Genomic DNA, 19,339 nt, shown 5'->3' with positions numbered 1-19,339 from the left:
TGAGAATTAAGATAAACAGCTAATTTTAAATTTAAATCACTTAAATTACAAAATAACACATTTTTACTTTTCAAGAGAAATTATCAAATGGTTATGAAAATTACAGTACCTCTGTGTGCCCCAACAATGCTTTATGAAAAATGTAGCTAGATATCCTTTTCTGTTTTCAGCCCAAATTTGAAGTTTTTGACATAGTTAAATATTGTGGGTTTACATTATAGAAGCATTCAGCCAAGACAAATTCATATGGCCAGGGCCTAACTCTGAAGAAATATCTAATAGACTGTCTTCCATTTTCTTTTTACTGGGCATATGCCAGTTGTTTGTTTGTATTGAATAGGTGATGTACTTCAGATACAAAATATCAGTATGTAACGGTATATGCTTAGTTTTTAAATCAGATGAAGTTTTTGCTAGACTGTAAAATAAATTCACGGAGAACTTGTGCAATAAAGACATTGCATAACAAGCACAATAGAGTCAAATGGCTAAATACTGATTCTCCAAGGAATTACTTCTCAGTTATATTAAAAAACATGTAACCATTTACACAGAAGCCCTTTCCAGTGCTTGGAAATTTCAGCACAGAGGGAACTTATGGCCATTTAAGAAACCCAGCTAAGATACCTTTAAAACGGGGCAAATCTCCAGGGTTTTCCTGGCCCTTCATTTGAACATTTACTTTGTATCCTGGAGCTTGTCTTGTGATCTTGGGGGAGTTATTTTTAACATGAGTAGAAGCTGGGGAGCTTGGGGAGCTTGGGGACCCCTGTGTAGGATGTCCATCTTGGGTATATAACTGAGCTATGGGGCCCTAGCTGCTCTGACAGCTGGGAGCCTGGCCTTACACTGCCCACGTCCACTTCCTGGTCCTTATTTCTGATGCATGTCTGCCCAGGCCCCACGGTTCATTGAACTCTGAGGATGCTTGCATGGGTATAAGGCTGAGACACATATCCCAAGGCTGTGTCTTGGTTTTCTTTGCTTCTACATCCATTTTCTATAAAGTCCATCCTGTTTCTGGCTGTGTTTTTATTTCTGTTCTCTGACTGTTCTTTTCAGCCTCGTTCTCTGTCAGTATGTCATTGTGGGACCATTGGATCCAGTGCATGCCTAGAGATTTAGACACACAATTTCCATTTTGGTTTTGGTTTTGTTTGTGCAGTGTTTGCTGAGTTTCTCTTCCTTCCCCTTTGAAATACTGTTAGACATTACATTCTGTGTCCATGAAGTATAAATTAGATTTATGAGCAGGAGGGCTACATATATTAAGTCTCTTTGAATGGAATTGTCCCTGTTCTGCCAGAGATATGTATTGCTATGATGCAAATATGTATTTGACATTTGCTAAAGGATACCATAACTCTTATTGAAGTTTTAGACAAGAACTGGCAACCTTAAAACTGTCACAAACTTCTAGATGCTTCCCTCAAAGTACTCATTTATGTTTTGGAACATAAACTCTCGGAGTCCAGAAGGCTCAACCATGCTCCAGCAGGTTCTACAGCAGCTGCATACTCAGCCACTGCCATTCACGTGTCTTAGGATTAGTCACTTAAGTTCATGGTACCAAACAGAAGGAAAGTGAGGACAAAGCATTTGAAGTCATTAATGCAGTGAGAACCCTATAAATGCAAGTGTATGAGCTCCCAGGGACTAAAATATTGGCTTATTAGACTGATAAGGAAGGAGATAAAAAAGAAGACCAAGAAATATAAAAGTAAATATAAAGGATAGGTTCTTGCCACATGATAGCTAAGATCTCTAACAGCTTAGGGTGGCCCAACACGAGGACCTACTTAAAAGAACAAAATGACTAAGTGTGATACGTACACTGTTACGTGCTATATACACTATTATGTTCTTTTTAAACAATGTCTTACTCTGGGCTGCTAGATGGTGGTGATGATGATGTTGTTGACACCTTCGATATGTGCTATTTCATCTGATGCCCCATATATTCCTTTGTCTGAGTAATGAACTAAGCACAAAAACCTTTTACGACCCTCATCAGTTATTTTCTGGCAGGATAGAGTAGAAAGTTTCATCACTTATTAAAATGGACGTTTCAGTTAGAAAAGGGAGAGAAGCTTTTGAGAATGTTCAAGAATTTTTCTTTTAAAAATACCAAAAAAAAAAAAAAATTATTGACTTTGGCATTCAAAAGGCTAAGATCTGGGTACCTGGCAATAGTATCTATCAGAGACCTTGTTCTCCAGGGAGCTGGTGTGATGTGTGGAGTCAGACTGTGTAGTCACAGAGATGGGTGTGTTTCTGAGTCTGTCTTTACCTGATATTTTAAAATGTTTGGCGGCAAGGTTTTAAATAACTATAGTGTTAAATCTATCTACACAGACTCCAGTATACTGGTGGTTTTTTCTAGCAGCTGGAAATGTCAACGGTTGCTGAAGATACACAACCAAATAAAGAATCATGTGATTGTGCACCCAGCTAGTAACAGCCTTCAGCCAGCGTTCACCCAGTGGGGACTCAACTCCTCGTCTGCAGCCTTTGAGTGTCCTTACCACATCAGAGAAGTGTTGGCCTCCCACCTCCCACTGCCACTCCCCAGCAAAGACTCTCACTGATAGACTTCAATACCTGGACAAATGTCTAGTTCCAATAGCCTTAAACCTTTGTGTCCCACATGTGCAGGTATTTTTGGGTGTCCATGACACTGGCTAATAATTATCAAAATAAATTTAATAGTGTTTCATCTGATTGGGGATTAATAACCAAAACCTGGAAGAACATGTCCCTGAAATATCTGAGGTTGTCAAAGTAGAGCAGAGTTGGAGGTGAAGGATGAAGGCCAGGGAACAGTGTGATTCAGAAGCAGGAGCAGCCAGTGCTCGGGATACCCAGAAAGACTCTTCAAAAGACATCCTAAAATGAAGCAGACAGGTTGAGACTCAGTAGATCTTCTTTGAGAGTAGCCCACAAGAATTATTCCTTTTTTCAAATATGAGTTTCTCTTGGAATCATTTCTAGTGCTTCTAGGCGTAAGCAATTCTTCTTAAGGGACACGATTAAACTGGAGTTATTGAGGATTACATAACTCTAATGGGAAAGTTATACAAGGGGTTGCTATTATGATCCTGTCCTGTGTACTAGCACCTGGCTTCCTTTGATTACAAGATCCGAGAGAGACAATGGCTAATCCTGTAGTGGTGCTTGCTAAATTAGGCCAGTACGTAGCTGCAAAATTAGTTGACTTATTTCAGTCATTCATTCACAGACATTTATGAAGCACTTACTCTTGTCTAGGCACTATGTTGAATACTGGCTGCACAAAGACGAATGAGATCTAGTTCTAATTAAGCCCTACATTTAAAACAAGATTTCCTTCTAAACGTAAACCATCTTCTTCTGCCCTGCTTGCCTTTACCTGTGTTTTTTATACTAATTTTTTCAAACATGAGCTAGTTATTTCTATTTAGGAGAGTGATAAGAAATGAGATAACTTCTTTAAAATTAGCTTTTTAATAAATCAGCAGTTTGAAGTAGACTTCGTAATTTTTAGAAGCTAATAAATATCCAGCTTAAAGAGTAAAGTCAACATTTTAACATATTGGAAATTGGATGCTAAACTGACTCTTGGGGGAGAAAAGATAAACGTTTCAGAAGACCATAACCAAAAGCCTGGAATCGAAATTCAAGCCAACAACAGATTCTGATCCTATACTGGGAATATCTTAACTGCCCATTGGTACAAATCTGTGCTCCTTTTACATATATATACACACAGAGAGAGAAAAAGATATTAAAACTCTATTAAGATGCTATTTTCAAACTCTAGCAATCAGCATCTTTCATAGTTTGCTGACCAGATTTACAACAGTTTGACTTGAAGAAATTGGCTGATGTGAAGATTTATGATTTATTTGAAATAAATAGCATTAAAAGATAAATTGGACTTTATCAAAATTAAAAACTTTGGTATTTCAAAGGACACCATCAAGAGGGTGAAAAGACAACCCACAGAATGGGACAAAATATTTGCAAACCATATATCTGATAAGGGATTTGTATCCAGAATTAATATATAAAGAACTCTTACAACTCAATAATGAAATTAATAGCATTACTAATTCATTAACTTTCAACAGCTCTACATCTCTTGGTGTATTCCCGGGACAAGATGTTTGCTCAGACATGAAGCAGGAGGAATTGTGGGCAGTAGCTGATCTCTTTCCAGTTTTGCACACGCCTCAGGTCATCCCTGCAGTTCTCCTGACCAGGAGGGAGTGCTGTGGCTATGATGGCACTCCAGGCTTTTGCAGCCAAGCTCCAGTTCTCCTTTCCAGCCTCTTCCCCGTCTTCCCCTCCCAGAGCACCATGAAGTCCAGCCACAGTGGTCCCTCCAGCTGCTCCCACACACTAAGGCCCTGCCACACCTCCTTTCTCATGAGTCTCCAGCCCTCTGAAGTACCTACCTTCCCACCCCTCTGTCCACCCACCCACCTGGTGAACTTACTCTTCTATGCCCAGCTCAGGTCTAATGTCTTCTCCGTAGCTTTCCTGAAGAATGAATTGCTCCTTCAGCTGAGTTTCGTAGCATTTTTCATGTACCACTGAGTGACCAATTGTATGGTATGAGTTATTTTTCTTAAATCTGTCTTCTTAGGTAGACTCTGAATCCCTTGAGAATGAATGAGGCATACTTCATCTACTTATCCTCAGTTATAGCTCAATGCCCAGCCACAGTAGGTGTTCAGTAAATGTTTAATTGGTTGAATTATTTGACTAGGGGTGGTGCTTATCTTTAAAAAGAAAGATGGAGAGAAGTATAAGTGGTTCCAAAGTATCTAACAGAAAGGGTTCCGACTATCTTGCGTATTTCAAAGTACAAAAATCAGACACATGCTGGAAAGAAGCCATTTTGTATTACGAAGGGTAAGGACTGGGTGACCCCACAGGTCCCCAGACTTAGCCTTCAGTTCAGAGAAATATAATTGCTAGCCTCTGCCCCCATGCCTGGAAATGATTGTATTTGGGTTTGCCTAGCCCACCCCTTTACATGCTTGTGATTTAACCATTTGACAGCTGATCCTGAATCATTAGCAAGTGACTTTCCATTCCTTTTATTACCCTGTCCATCTGATTGGTTTGCCGCTAGCTCATAGCCTCCAACCGCATGCCATTGGAATGACGCACCTAACTGCTAGCTGCTTCTAACCTGGTTCCACTTGATCTCCACTCTCTTTTGGAAAACCAAACCCGGTAATCACCTTTGCGAACTACGTTGATGAATTGATTTTGTTTCTTTTGGTTCCTTTTTCAAAGTACCTCCTTCCAGTTTGTTGTCTTAGGTTTTGATTACGCTTTTGCTTTGTTTTCTTTTTTGCTCTCCCGTTTCTCATTTTGTTTTCTCCATTCTTCTCATTGGAGGCAATGAGCCGTCCAGCGGCCGGAACTCCCCTCTCCCTTACCGGCCAGACAGCCGCCCTCTAACTCCAACTTACGCTCAGGCCCCTAAACATTTCCATGTTCCAGGTAGGAGCTGACACAGTCTGTCTTGGTGTCCTGTCACAGTGTAGAATGTAGCCTTGTAACCTCTGTCTCGTCTCCATCTCTCATGCTCTTTTAATTGGGATGCACGTGGTCAACAAACCCTAAATTGCAGGATCTGACCCAGAGGGCCTTTCCAAGAGTTTTATATGCGAAAAGCAAGGAGCATATTGAAGGTTTAAGCTTTCTCATATTTTTTGGCGAGGGTGGAGGGCAGGAGGCAAAAGAAAGGGGATTGAGTTGTTTATACTAAATTTTTCGTTTTCTCTTTACGTTCGTGCTTTCTGTCACTGTGGTTTGGCCTCATGATTATCACGGTGGCAATCTAGTTATCTTCTCATCGTGAAGATTGAGCCACAGTGTTGCCTGAGGGTATTTTTCTATTTCCTGTTTCTCTCCAATGTGGAGATTGTTTCCATGGATTTTTCTCTTTAGAGGTAATGTAAAATTGGACATGTTGGGTAGTTTTTCTGCGGTGTCTACCTAACGAACTACCTCCATAGCCCACAAAGATATCTTGCAATTTAGGCTTGGTGCTACAAGCTTTGCTCTAGTACTCAGAAGCATTTGCTGTGACAGTACAAATAGCACTTTGCCATCAGGAACTGGAAAAATCCAAACCCATCAATATCTTCATGTTTCGAGTCTGTGCAATTTGTGAGGGCAGAATTGGCCATCTCGGGACACAGTATGGTTTTTCCATCGGAAGTACATTGTTTTGCTTCTTTTAGCTACTGAAAGTGATTTAATAAATTACTCATTATGTTAATGTTAGTGAGCTTATTTGGAATCTGTAAGAGTTTTTTCTTTTGCATTCTAAACTTACCTAATAAAACCAAGGAAAGTTCCATGTGATTTGGCCCTGGTTTTGGACTGCCTTTTTTAAAAAGTTTCATTGAACCTTGAAAATCAATCTTCTATATTTGTGATTTTTTTGCATCTTTAATGCTCCACCAACCTACATATTTCTGGAGGAAATAGAACCTTTTGAAATTTCCTGAGTCTTTGCACTTGAAGTAAAATGGTGGCATAATCAAATGGGGCCCTGAATTAACGTATGAATAGTATTTAGCATCTCTTTTCTTTTTTTTTCTTTTTTTAATTTGGCCTACACAAGTTAGGATTTTTTTAGCATCCCATCAGCACATCAGGTAGCCTGCACATAAAAAGTGTTTCTGTGTTTTAAAAATACACTCTTCATTTTACTGCATTGCTTTCCACTGTTCCACTCATGAGTTGAGAAGTAAATTGAGTCACTGGTATCTGCTGGAAGCTCAATTTCTAAACAGTAGCAATCTGGGGATTTATCCCCAAACCGGTTACATCTTCCTCACCATTGGAGTACCCGTGCTGCTGGCATTTCTGCCTGTTTTTGACCCCATTTTAATGAAGTGTATATTTGAAATAAATGGCTCATGAATTAATTACATCTCTCTATATGTACTAAGATGTATTACAAAGGCTTCCATTTCACTTGTCTGTAGTAATTCGCTCATTTCTGTAATTTTTTTTCCAATAAGCTCAATCTTTGTAATACAAAAGTTTACCTTCTGAGTTATTTTTGTTCAAGAGCCTTCAATTTGGTTAGCACCTTGGTTGATCTGTTTTTCCCATCGCTGAACTGGTTCCCATAATCACACACCTTTGCTTTTCATTTCCACAGATCAAGGGATCAACATTTACCGAAAACCACCCATCTACAAACAGCATGGTAAAACCCGCTCCCCTCCGCGTAGCTTTTAGTAGCAGAGTCCGCTGAACTCCATGTCTTTGCTGTTCCCTGAAAGGCTTAACTGCTGCTACTTTTGAGAAACAAACTGATTCTGGGGCAGGTTATGCTTTTACGGTCTCTAGTGGTGCAGTGGTCAAGCACTTGGCTGCTAACTGAAAGGTCAGAGGTTCGAACCCACCAGCTGCTTCTTGGAAGAAAGATGTGGCAGTCGGTTTCCGTAAATATTTACAGCCTTGGAAACCCCATGAGGCAGTTCTCCTCTGTCTTACAGGGTCACTATGAGTCAGAATCGACTCAACGGCAATGGGCTTGGTTTTTGATTAAGATGCAAGTATCATGAAATTAATTTTCTAGATGGAGAACACTTAGTGTAGTTAGGTATCTCCTGGCCTGTTTCTGAGCCCATGAAACCATGTATCATTCTTATCATAGAGAAGGGGAAGTATTGCTCATATAACAAATCACAAACATCCTAACAAGTCTTTTTTTTTTTTTTTGGCCATCAAATAATTTATCCAACCTCAATAGTCATTTTGAAGAGATTGCAGTTAGTTTGACTAGTTAAAACCAGTGAAAGACAGCCCCCTAGAAAATTAGTTTGACTAAGTCTCCATCGCCTTGGCCATCCAGCTCCGCAGTTCTCCTTGCAGGGCGTGTAGCTGTCTGCATCCTGCACTGGAGTGGATGGGACACAAGCTGAGACCAGAGACTAGCCCTGGTCACAGCTCTTTTCCTAAATGGCTCTATGATATCACAGGCATGCTACCTCTCTGCGCCTCTGCTTTCTCATCGGTAAAAACCAGTGAGTTAGACCAGCTCGTCTCTGAAATTCCTGCCAAGCAAATATCACTGAAATGGATTTATTATTGTGTTTTCCTTTTCGGGGAATATAGAATTTTGAAGCCCAGAAAATCACATTACTTTGTGTAAATCACATTTTCCTCCACCTGTATTGGATCTCTAAGGGGCTCAATCTGCCACAAATCTTTGTGAATAGATAGAAAGCAAAGACTAGTGCTTGGGTAACTTCAGAAAATTATACACAAATTGTGCCTGGAAATTTGAAGGCTGCCTTTCAAACCTCGTTGAAAATTAATTAGTCCTTAAGACTTACTAGTATGACATAAAAAGCAAACAAAATTGAAAATATACAAGGAAAAAATTTTAGGCCAAAATTCTAGGGAGAAAAAGAAGAAAGTGTATATTGTAGTGGTTCTAGAACTATCTTTTGATTTTTTTTTTTTTTTGGTCTTTTCTTTTTTAAGGTTTTACACCCTGTGCTTGCTTTTTAAGTTTGTTAACATTGTTTTTTTTTTTTTTTTTTTATGGTTTAATGTCTTCCCACACACTCATTAACATGTGAATGTTTAACTAACTACTGACTTCACCAATTCTAATGCGTAAGTACTGTTTGAAGTCATGCTTTTTTGTTTTTTTAAAACAAAATTAAGAATAAGCTTCCCAGAGTTGGGTTTATCAATTCAGAGACTCCTTTTTTATACTAAAATCTATAGGCCCTGCCTCTCTGAACAACAATGATCAAATAAGATTTATGGAGATTGGGTAATGTTAGATTATTTATTTGGAAGGAGCTAATTGGCTTCTTTTTCCTTTGACTGAAGTCTTTACATTCAGTCTGTTATAAGTTAACTAAGAATAGCCAGAGCAGTGCTTCCAAAAGGACGTTCTGCAGAAGAGCAGTTCCATGCAATAGAAATAGTTACACCAAAAAAAAAAAAGTATCTATGCTCTCATGTATTTAGGAAATGCTAGATTTAAGTAAAGTCACATGTTTTTTTAAAATGCAGTACTTCCTGGTCTTTAATATGCTAAAATGTAGTATGCAGTGTTTTCCAAGCTGCAATTTTTTCTCATGAGATTAATGTTCAGAGAAATACTGTTTCATGCCTGACCAAGACCTAACCTTGATCAAGTCACTGAAGTAAACTGAGACCCAGAGAGCTGCTCCAGGGATGTGTGAGTTAGAGCTGAAGAGTCAAAGTTATTTCCAGATTAAAAAAAAAATGTGAAAATATCTGAGTCCATGGGGAAGTTTTATTTACAGCATTATATTTTGAAATGTTTAGTAGCATTCCAGGCCAGTTTGCAAAGTTAGTGGGAAAGACTGACCATTTTACCGGATTTGGGTTGCTCCATCTCTGTGATTATGAGCCCTGGTGGTGCAGTGGTTAAGCACTCAGCTGCTAAACAAAAGGTTGGCAGTTTAAACCCACCAGCCACTCTGGGGGAGAAAGATGTGGCAGTCTGCTTCCATAAACATTTACAGCCTTGGAAACCCTATGGGGCAGTTCTAGTCTGTCCTATAGGGTCATTATGAGTCGGAATTGACTCAAGGGCCACAGGTATGGGTTTTTTTGGTGAATTTCTGTGATTAGATTTGGGCTCTAAGCCAGTGAGTGCCCCTGTAAGGATAGCTATTAGGAACTCTGTTAACTAATGGTTGCTGGTAGTCTGGCTTGTGTCATACAGTTGGATGACTTACTTTTACTTACAGACCCTTGAACAAAACAGTTAGTAGGCATGACAAACACGTCACAGTGCTAAGCTGAATTCTCTGCAAACTGAAAGTGGATTTTCCCGTCCCTATTTCTCCTAGGACTCAAGGGCATATATACAGTATGTCAGAATGAAAATAAACTGGACCAGTATATTTGTGGCTTGTTGCCCAAGGATACAAAGCCAGCCAGCCCTCTGATAATTAACAAATACAACCAAGTAACAGTGTTATGCTTTTAATTTCAAATTACTAATTTAAATTTCTAATTCCTCTAGAGGAGTATTAGCCAGCAGAGCTTTCTGTGATGATGGAATTGTTCTGTAACTGCACTGTCCAATACAATGAGCCGCTAAATCAGCTGTGGCTACTGAGCATTTGAAATGTAGCTAGTGTAGCTGAGGAACTAAATTTATAATTTTATTTAATTTGAATGGATTTAAATTTAAATAGCCACATGTAGCCAGCATTGGACAGCACAGCTGGAGAACAAGGTTTTTTTGATGTAGAACAGATGTGGAATGGAGCTTTGCTTCTGGCTGAAAGTAAGGAAAAGGAGCTGAGTTGTCACTGGCCACCACTGAACAACTGGGCAGTTAACAACGGTGATAAGCGAGCCTTCTAGACTTGAAATGTTGCCAGAGAACAACAACAGAAATCCATATAAGCGGGGCTGGACCCCCCGCCCCCCTTGCCCGCCTTGCAGACCCTAGCTAAGCTCCCCTGATTCCCACCTAGATGCAGCTGCCCTGGCAGCCCAGAGCAAGTCTTCAGAAGACATCATCAAGTTTTCCAAGTTCCCAGCAGCCCAGGCTCCAGATCACAACGAAATACCAAAGATTGAGACGGACCTCTGGCCTGGTCCCCCCTCAGTTGCCACCATAGGTATGCAACCATTACAGCTAAGTCAAACGGACAAATTTCTAGGGGGTCTCAAAATGAAATTCTTAAAATGTGCAAGAAAATGTGTCCTATTTTAAAAAAACAAAAAAAAAAGGATTTTTTTAAAAAAGTATAGTCAAGAGGTAGAATAGTGGGGGAAAAACAAATGTGGTATTAATTTGTGTGGAAAATGCTTAAAAGTTACAAAAATGCACTGGCAGAGACCTTGATCTAACCAAACCCGCTGAGGCGCAGAAATAGTCTCAAACGGCTGGTTGGCAGCAACTCTCAAATGTATGACTGCAAAACCAGTAACTCTTTTTAACACGTGTGGATGAAGACCTCAGAGCAAGAACATTGTTCTGTATAATCAGAGTCTGGTGGGTGACTTTACTGAGTGTCCTTAAAAGCGTGACTGCTTTCAGTGAAATTTGTTTTAGACTGTTACTGGGTTTTAGTTATATTTCTCTTAACAACCAGTCTTAACATTTAAGCACTTGCACTTTTCTTGCAAGATCACGTTCTTGGCTACTCAGAAGGGCTATCACAGAGTAGTAAGTGTTCAGAAATATTACTTGTGTGAAGTTGCGTGATTTTATGTCTATCATTTCCATAAATTCTGTGCTGTAATGTCACACTTGAACTATTTCATTCTTCGCTTTGATCCACAGATTTATGCTTTACAGTTATGTCTGTGTTCACTGTTTTGTCAGTAACAACATCACGTGGCCTAAAAAAGAGATATTAGCAAACACGGGCTAATACTGAAAATTTGTGAGTCAGCCTTACAAAAATAGGACTGTCTTATTCCATTTCTGTTGACAACCTAAAAGGCCTTCAATTTTCCAAAATTTCCCATTTTTCTTCATCATGCTATTTTTTACCAAGTTATTTTTTGAATACCTTTGTAAGCAATTTAAGTAGATTTGGAAGCAATTTAAATTGGTAGAAAGACTTAAAGGAAAACCCACCAGCTCAGTTCATTATTCACGAGTAGTCTATAGATTTATGTTGACTTGAGATTTATCTAATCCTTGCCAACTTGTATCTATGAATTTTTATTGGTGTGGGCTAAAGAGGGAAAATTCACGTTGACATTTATGATTTTTAGAACAGAGCAAGCGGTTGGCTTTTTCTCCACCAGTCCATGCCCTTCAGGAAGCTCCTGAGGCCCCTGAGAGTCTTGTGTCAGCCATGTTGCTTAGCAGAGAGAATAAAGCAACTGAACTTTTGGGGAGCTTGGGCAGGGAGAGGGAGAATACAGATTTTGTTGTTAAAACCATTACATCTAAATAGTTTAAGCTCTTCTGGGTTGTGATATGTGGAAAATTGTGGACCCATTCATCAAAATGATTAAAACTAAGACTATCAGTTGAAGTTTATTTTGATTAGATTAGCAAGCTTTCCTCTTCTCTCACACAGCCAGCTTAATCCAGCCAGTTTCGGGGGAAAAAATTTATCCTAATTCTTCCAGCTATTCAGACAGATTCCTTCTTTCCCCTGCCTGGTGCCCCTTTTCCAGGAAGCTCAAAAACTACATGATTTGCTATATTTTGCCCAACTAAATAACTTTTAAGCTGTATTAATACTTTTAACTGTTAATATAAAATTCCTTCAGGGCCATTTGTAAGAACTGAGAAAATGGAAACGTTAGAGACTCATCCCTTAAAAAAAAAACAAAAGACGTGTTTGTTAATGAATGTAGTAAGGGTAAAAGACAGGGTGATGGTATTATGGCGAGCCTCAATATTCAAAAAAAGTAAAAACAACACGACTTTAAAACTTGTCACAGGAGAGTGACCCTCATACCTGTTTGATGGCAGGTAGATGAATTTGGATTCCTCACTTTTTGAAAATTGACCCCAGGGACATAAAATAATAACTGTAGATACCCCTACAGTGAGCTCTGACCAGTGGTTCGTGTGATGACTTCGACCCAGTCAGTCACAAAAGCAATCCGAGTTCTAACTGAGCAGGCCAATGGCTGTGAGGCCACAATCTGTGCCTCACTTGGCTTCACACATTGAACGGGCTTGTCACACTGGGCTCCTTCTCTCTAGAAACCAGCCAGCCATGCTGAATAGGTGGTGAGCACTTTTTTCCCTTGTTTTGTGCACTGTAAAATGTTTAAGACCATTGCTGACTTGGCCAGCCTAACAAATTGACCACAGATGGACTAGTCCGTTAAGATTCCCTTGTCATGGGGCTGATGTGAGAAGTTGTCTTTGCTGTGGAATTAGGAACTGATATGAGACGCAGATCTAGTGGCAGAGAGGAAGATGAGGAGGAACTTCTGAGACGCCGGCAGCTTCAAGAAGAGCAGTTAATGAAGGTTTGTCCTTAAACTACCTTGCTGCTGTCTTCCATTCAGTTCCATTCAATTTGTATTTTTTGAATGACTACCATGTGCAAGTCACCAAGATGAGCAAGAGGTGGCCCTAGTCCTCAAGGGGCTTGCAGTTTGGTAGGGGAGACAAGATAAACATCTAGTAACTATAATAGGACAGTACACAGGGAGTTCTGGAGATGACATTGAGGCCGGAAACCAAAGGGACATGGAATATTTGGACTTCTGCAAGAAGAGTGAGACTGGGTGGTGTGTGTGTGCCTGCGTGCGTGTGCGTGCGTGTTCTTGCGCGTAGGTGTATGTGTTGAAAGGATGCTTAATGGCCCGGTAGAGCGAAGGTCATCTACAGCTTGGATGAGAGAGGCAACATTTCTTTCCTTCCTCTAGAGTCCCGCTCTGCTGCGGGGATCTCCTTGGGACTGAGCATTTCTCCAAGTCTTTCCCAGGAATAGGGGGCCTTGTATGTACTTCTGAGCCAGGAGGAAAGGGAGAAGGGGGACTGTCCCTAAGACACCCTCATCATACCTTTCCATCTCTAGCATGGGACCTACAGAATCCCGGAAGACCAAAAGAGGGATAGCCAATTATACCATGGAGTGGAGGGAGCCAGGTAAATTATAAACTCTCCCACCACTAAAGGGCTGATGAAGTCCTTGAAATGATATTTTCCAAAGATACTTAATTACATAGGGAAATGCACATGATGTTAGTTACATGGAGAAAGGATACATAGTTACATTTATAATATCCCAGTTTTATATAGTATGTGCGTAGAAAAATACTGCATGGTGCTTATCTCTGAGTGGTAGATGATGGGTTACTCTTCTGTAGTTTCCAAAATCTGTCCAGTGAGCATGTATTACTTTTTCTTTTGTTTTTAAACAAATCAATGCAACTTCTTTTTAAAACCTACCGTCCCCACCCCTCCCCCGCCACCCATCAGAAATTCACACACATTCACACATAGTCCTGAGGTCACCTGCTAGCAGTTTGGGGGAGGGAAAAGGAGGAAGAATATTCTTCTGACAGCTTGGCTTAGGGAAATAGAGCCTTGAAATTGAAAAGGCTAAGAGGAGTTCAGGGTCTAAAACCTGCCCTACCTCTTGAGGAACCCCCAGGCCGTGGGGACCACAGGCCTCCAGGCCCCTCCACAGCCACTTACTTCTTGCAAGATCTTCTAAAAAGAAACTGTACTTCCATGAAAGTAATTGCAGGATTCACTTTCTTCCCCCCGCCCCCGTGACTAGCTCAACTCAGGCCTGGGGCAGTTGATACTGAAAGAAGAGATGGAGAAGGAGAGCCGGGAAAGAGCATCTCTCTCAGCCAGTCGCTATGATTCTCCCATCAACTCAGGTAAGCAGCAGACCCACCACCTTCCCCCAGCCGAGAGCTGGCCTCCCACGTGCAAGGAGCCTATGCTGACTGTCCCAGGAGAGGCAAGATCATTTCTGCTGGCACCCACCGAGTGGTCTACAGGAAGGGGAGCCTGGGAAGCCCACTTCATATCAGCTTATGAGCATGTCGTGGTTCTTCCTTATGTGTGTTTCCTTCCTGCTGGAAATAGGGAGTCCATGAGGATCTCAAGAACATGGAGAAGTCTGTCCCCATGTGCTAGGGCTACCTTCTAAAATAATCATCTCAGAGGGAAGCAGCAAAAAGGAGATCTTTATAGAGAACTGGGTGCTTTTTTGACTGGAGGGAGAATAAGCAAGATATCTTCTAAGCATTGTGACTTTGATATATTCCATGCAAGATCTGAGGACTAACGGTGTTGTTCTTGACACTTTTGAAGCAGATTACTGATCCACTAGATCTGAAATAGTCTATCAGTATATTTTGACCTGTTTATATTTGTCATAAGTGAATTCTGTCTTAACCCACAAGATCTTTTCTCACGTTCCGAATCAGCAGCATGATTTTCTGTCCAGTGGATACCTTTTTAAAATTTTATTAGTATTTACTATATGCAAGTACTAAATATTATTTTATTTAATCTTCACAACATGCCAGTGAAGTAGATACTATTATTACTGTCCCCATTTTATAAATAAGGAAACTGAAGCATAACAAGTTTAAGTAACTTACCCAATGTCACGTAACTGATAGTTAGCAAAACTAGGATTTAGGAGTCCAGGTATTCAAACTCCAGAGCCCACGCTCTTAATAGAATACCCTCCTACCTCTCATAAGTACCTCATTGGTGTTGATCGTAGATTAGGTTATTTAATCTTCAGATTAATCTTAGAGTTCCTTCTAATTCCCAGATTCTGTTCTATAAAAGGATACAGCACTTTGCCTATATAGATAAAGACATGAAGACTTATCCTAAAGATACAGAGGCGTTAAATTGCAGAGCTAGAATGCAAAGCCAGGTCTGCGCCTCCAAAGCCCAGCTGCCTGAGAGGCATCCAGGCTATTGGTAGATATGATACTCTATCCTAGGCCTCCCAGGGGTCCGACTGCCCACTAGATCTTGATCATTTACATGGCTAGCTTCCAGGTCAGTTATTGCTGCCGTACTGACTGGGGCATGGGCTTTTGCGTTCAAACATCCCTGGGTTCAAATCCTTGCTCCGCTGTTTGCTAGCTGAGTGATCTCGGGCAAAATACTTAACATCTCTTACCCCTATTTCCTCTTCTATAAAACGAAGGTAATAATTATGTGACTATGGATGCAATGAGGAGTCAAAGAGATAAAGCATGCTGAGCACTTAGATACGTTCTAGAATCTTAGGAAGTACAGGTAGCTTCAGCCCCAGCTGGACTGTCTGTACTTCTCTCCCCACCCCTCCTCAGTAATATCACTGGTCACCCGTTCCCGACGTCACACAAATATGGCGATGTTTTTGAAACACTTGCCTGATATTGTTTAAATTATCTGTTTTAAAACTTCTTTTTGCATGGTAAATTTACATTGCCAAATTTACATTGGAAAATTGGACCTCCAGTTTCCTAACAGTTGGTCTTTTTCCCTTTTTTTGTCATTCAGCTTCACATGCGCCATCATCTAAAACCTCATCTCTCCCGGGCTATGGCAAAAATGGGCTTCACCGGGTAAGAGTCTTCTAATCCTCAAATGACCATTATATGTGGCTCCAGTTAATTATTTCTGTGTTAATTCCCTCCCCAGTCCCGTTTAAAATACTGATGTATTGTCTGAGTACATCTAACTCTTGATTTAAATGTTGGAATATAATGAAAATTATCATCTCCCTGACCTCCTAGTGAAATCACGTTAGGTTACAGGCAAGATAAAATATTTCAGTTGAGAGAAAGAGAAATTGACTGTAGGCAAAAGAATAGCCTGTGTAAGCTTATAGGAAGACTAGATCAAATAATTATGCAGCAAATACATTTACAATCAAGCAAAAGGGAATTACTTGAATCATTATCTGTGCTGTAAAATGAAATAGGAATGTTTGTTACCATCCTCCTTGCAAAAAGTAGAACAAATGCAATTGTGTAACTAAGTAGGGAAGTGAATTTTTTTTACTTATCAGCAGGAGGTACTTGCTTACCAAAAATCTCCTGTGCAGTCGCACTAGATGTTCTACAAAAGACAGAGATTTGATAGTAGAATTGTTGTTGTTGTATGCCATCAAGTCAATTCCAACTCATAGCGACCCCATGTGACAGAGTAGAACTGCCCCATAGGGTTTTCTAGGCTGTAATCTTTACGGAAGCAGATCGCCAGGTCTTTCTCCCAAGGAGCCACTGGGTGGGTATGAACTGCCAACCTTTCAGTTAACATCTGCATGCTTAACCTTTGCACCACCAGGGCTCCTTAGGAAAGAAAAATAACTAGGGTCCAGGAATTTCACTTGGAAAGAATTCTTAGGATCTATTAAATCCCATTCCCGTTCACCTGACTCCAAAATGGTTGCTGTGGAGTAAACTTTCTAATAATGTGTCTTCCTTGTTTCAGCCTGTTTCCACAGAGTTTGCTCAGTATAACAGCTACGGGGACGTCAGTGGTGGAGTCCGAGGTGAGGCTTCCCTAGCCAGGCCGTTGACTGCTGCTGGCTGCATCTTCCCCTCGTGGCTGAGGTCCATGAGAGGCTATGTAATCACAAGTATATTGGCTGTGTTCATGCTGTCATGCATCCCATGTAGCCTCTCTGAGCTAATATAGCACTTAGTAAAATCTCAAGGGATCTCTGATGAAATAAAACCATGAAAAGAGAATTTGTAAGAAGTATATTTTGCTCCTACTACGTGTTGAGCACTATACTAGGTACCTGGAGATACAGCCAGCCATCAACAAGACATGGCCCTTACCCTCATAATGTGTATGCCCTAGTGCAAGAGACAGTGAGAGCAGGCGTGGGAGCATGTGCACCTGAAGAGGCCGTGGCAGCTTAGTGTGATAAATGCAACGACTGGAGATGCAGAGAGAAGGAAGGAGTCACCTTTAGGTTATCAGGAAAAGCTTCCAGGAGAGAGGGATGATTTCACTGAGGACTAAAAATGGAGCAGGCTTTAGGGAGGTAGATGGGACAGTGTGTTTAGATACCTGGAGCAGGAAGAGAACATGATTCATTGGGGGAATATTTTGGAAACTGCAATAGAAGCTAGTTTTTCTGTTAAGGTTTCCATGATCTTCTATGGTCTTGGCCTTATGATATTTTCTTTTCCTTTCTTTTTCAGACTACCAGGTATGGAACAATTGGCCTTTCTTGAGTTGCCCACACCAGCAGAACAACCATCTTTCCATCCAGATGTGTATTGTTGCTCTGGGGAAGGGTTTCTTTTGAGAAGATGCTTATTTTGGTTGATTCATCTAATCCTATGTCCATAGCCATGAGGAGCAGGCAGGCCTGGTACTTGGCTCAAGTTGTCCCTGCAGACCTTGGGGACAGGGTGTAAACCAGGCCAGGTGTTGGAGGACTTCCTTGCTCTGGCCTTTGGTAATCGTTTGCGAGTAGAAGTAGACCAGCATCAAGAGTCTGCCCGTGTATAGTTTTGTTGTTGTTTTCTTTTAGTTATAACTGCTCAGTACTTTAGGTCCTCCCCTCCCTTGCCTGGTCCCAAATGAAGAAAAACTCATGTTGTGGACAGTAGAAATGAGCAGTTTGCTCTGGTACCATTGCTTTCTTCCTAGAGCCTAAACCTTGTAAAACTGTGATGGAGACTTGAGAAAAGGGAAACGTGCAAAGAAAAGCAAGATAAAAATAAGAAAGTAATAATAGACCTGGCAAAATTTTTGATGTACCATATACTTTGATACATAGAGCCTACATTCAGAAACAAGTCAATATAGCTATTAAGCCAGGCTCTCTCCCCAACTTAAATATGAAAGAGCAGTATTCCTGCTCTTATTCAGCAATAAATCTCATTTTGAAAAATATGTGGTAATCAAGATGGCATGTCTATGAAATAAATGGTGGTGAGGATTAGAGACCCAAACAGAGATGTTTGGGAGCCCACAGGGTTCTCTTCTCAGTTCCCCATGCTGTTCTGTGTGCCTCCTGACCGGTATTTCTGTCGCAGACCCTCCCGGATGGCCACATGCCTGGAATGCGGATGGACCGAGGAGTGTCCATGCCCAACATGTTGGAACCAAAGGCAAGTGCAGATCTTCTCTTTTCTCTTATACAGGGATGACAGACTGGGACAGAGCCTTAAAACTTTCTTGGTTTTCTATCTTCTCACCATCTCAGAGGGTTGTGCCCACTTTGTTCTGGGCTGGTGCATTCAGGCAAAACCATATCACAAAGCATCCTGCCATTCCACCAGTTTTGCCACACCGACTCAGCAGGTTAAGCTCTCACTGTAAAGCTCTGTGCGTGCAGTGAAGTGCCAGCACATCTCTCCCTGTGACCGAGGGTTTAATTGGTCCCTGCCATGAGCATTACAAGGTGTGCCCAGTGCAGGGTGGAGTGGCGGCAGAGTGCTCCAGATAGGTGACGGAGTTGTCCTGGTTGCCCAGGACCTTCCCAGTTTTAGCACTGAAGGTCTTGCATCCCAGGAACCTTCTCAGTTAGGCTCCCAGGTAGACATTAGCTCTAGAATACCCTGTCCACCCAGAGATGCCCAAGAGCTTGTGGCTCCCTGGTGACCAGGGCTTATTTCAATATGTCAGCCCAAGAACACTGCTCTGGCACACCTGGCTCAGGACTCATGAACCAGTCATGGAACAAGATTGTTGAACTTTGCACAGTTATCCTGCCAGATATCAGCATCATGTAAAAGATAAGATGGTACCTGTAATTTCAATTCTCTGTCTCTCTCTCTCTCTCTTTTTTTTTTTTTTTTTCTGGGAATATCTATAACAAACCGTTTGCCATTTCAACCATTTTTTATTGTGTGAAGTATATATCTAAAAACATTTACCATTTCAATATTTTTTACA

General features: G+C 40.9%; 1 protein-coding gene across 9 annotated transcripts in view; it reads left to right on the top strand.

Annotated features, from left to right (window-relative positions):
• The window catches only part of ABLIM1 (actin binding LIM protein 1), a 186,796-nt gene that overhangs the window by 159,818 nt on the left and 7,639 nt on the right, over positions 1-19,339 (top strand). For 3 of the 9 annotated variants that reach the window (XM_023729975.1, XM_023729968.1, XM_023729973.1), the window contains 9 exons: positions 5,392-5,496; positions 7,175-7,222; positions 10,497-10,643; positions 12,881-12,972; positions 14,235-14,340; positions 15,977-16,041; positions 16,913-16,973; positions 17,635-17,642; positions 18,478-18,552. In XM_023729975.1, the coding sequence (XP_023585743.1) occupies positions 5,392-5,496; positions 7,175-7,222; positions 10,497-10,643; positions 12,881-12,972; positions 14,235-14,340; positions 15,977-16,041; positions 16,913-16,973; positions 17,635-17,642; positions 18,478-18,552 (707 nt within the window). The remainder of the gene's footprint in view (positions 1-5,391; positions 5,497-7,174; positions 7,223-10,496; positions 10,644-12,880; positions 12,973-14,234; positions 14,341-15,976; positions 16,042-16,912; positions 16,974-17,634; positions 17,643-18,477; positions 18,553-19,339) is intronic. The other 6 variants (XM_023729976.1, XM_004374865.2, XM_023729969.1 and 3 more) reach the window with 5 other exon arrangements.

Source organism: Trichechus manatus, unplaced genomic scaffold (assembly GCF_000243295.1).
Source record: "Trichechus manatus latirostris isolate Lorelei unplaced genomic scaffold, TriManLat1.0 scaffold00031, whole genome shotgun sequence".
NCBI classification, from domain to species: domain Eukaryota; kingdom Metazoa; phylum Chordata; class Mammalia; order Sirenia; family Trichechidae; genus Trichechus; species Trichechus manatus.
The sequence above is the reverse complement of the archived record's forward strand: the minus strand, read 5'-3'. Positions and strand labels throughout refer to the sequence as shown.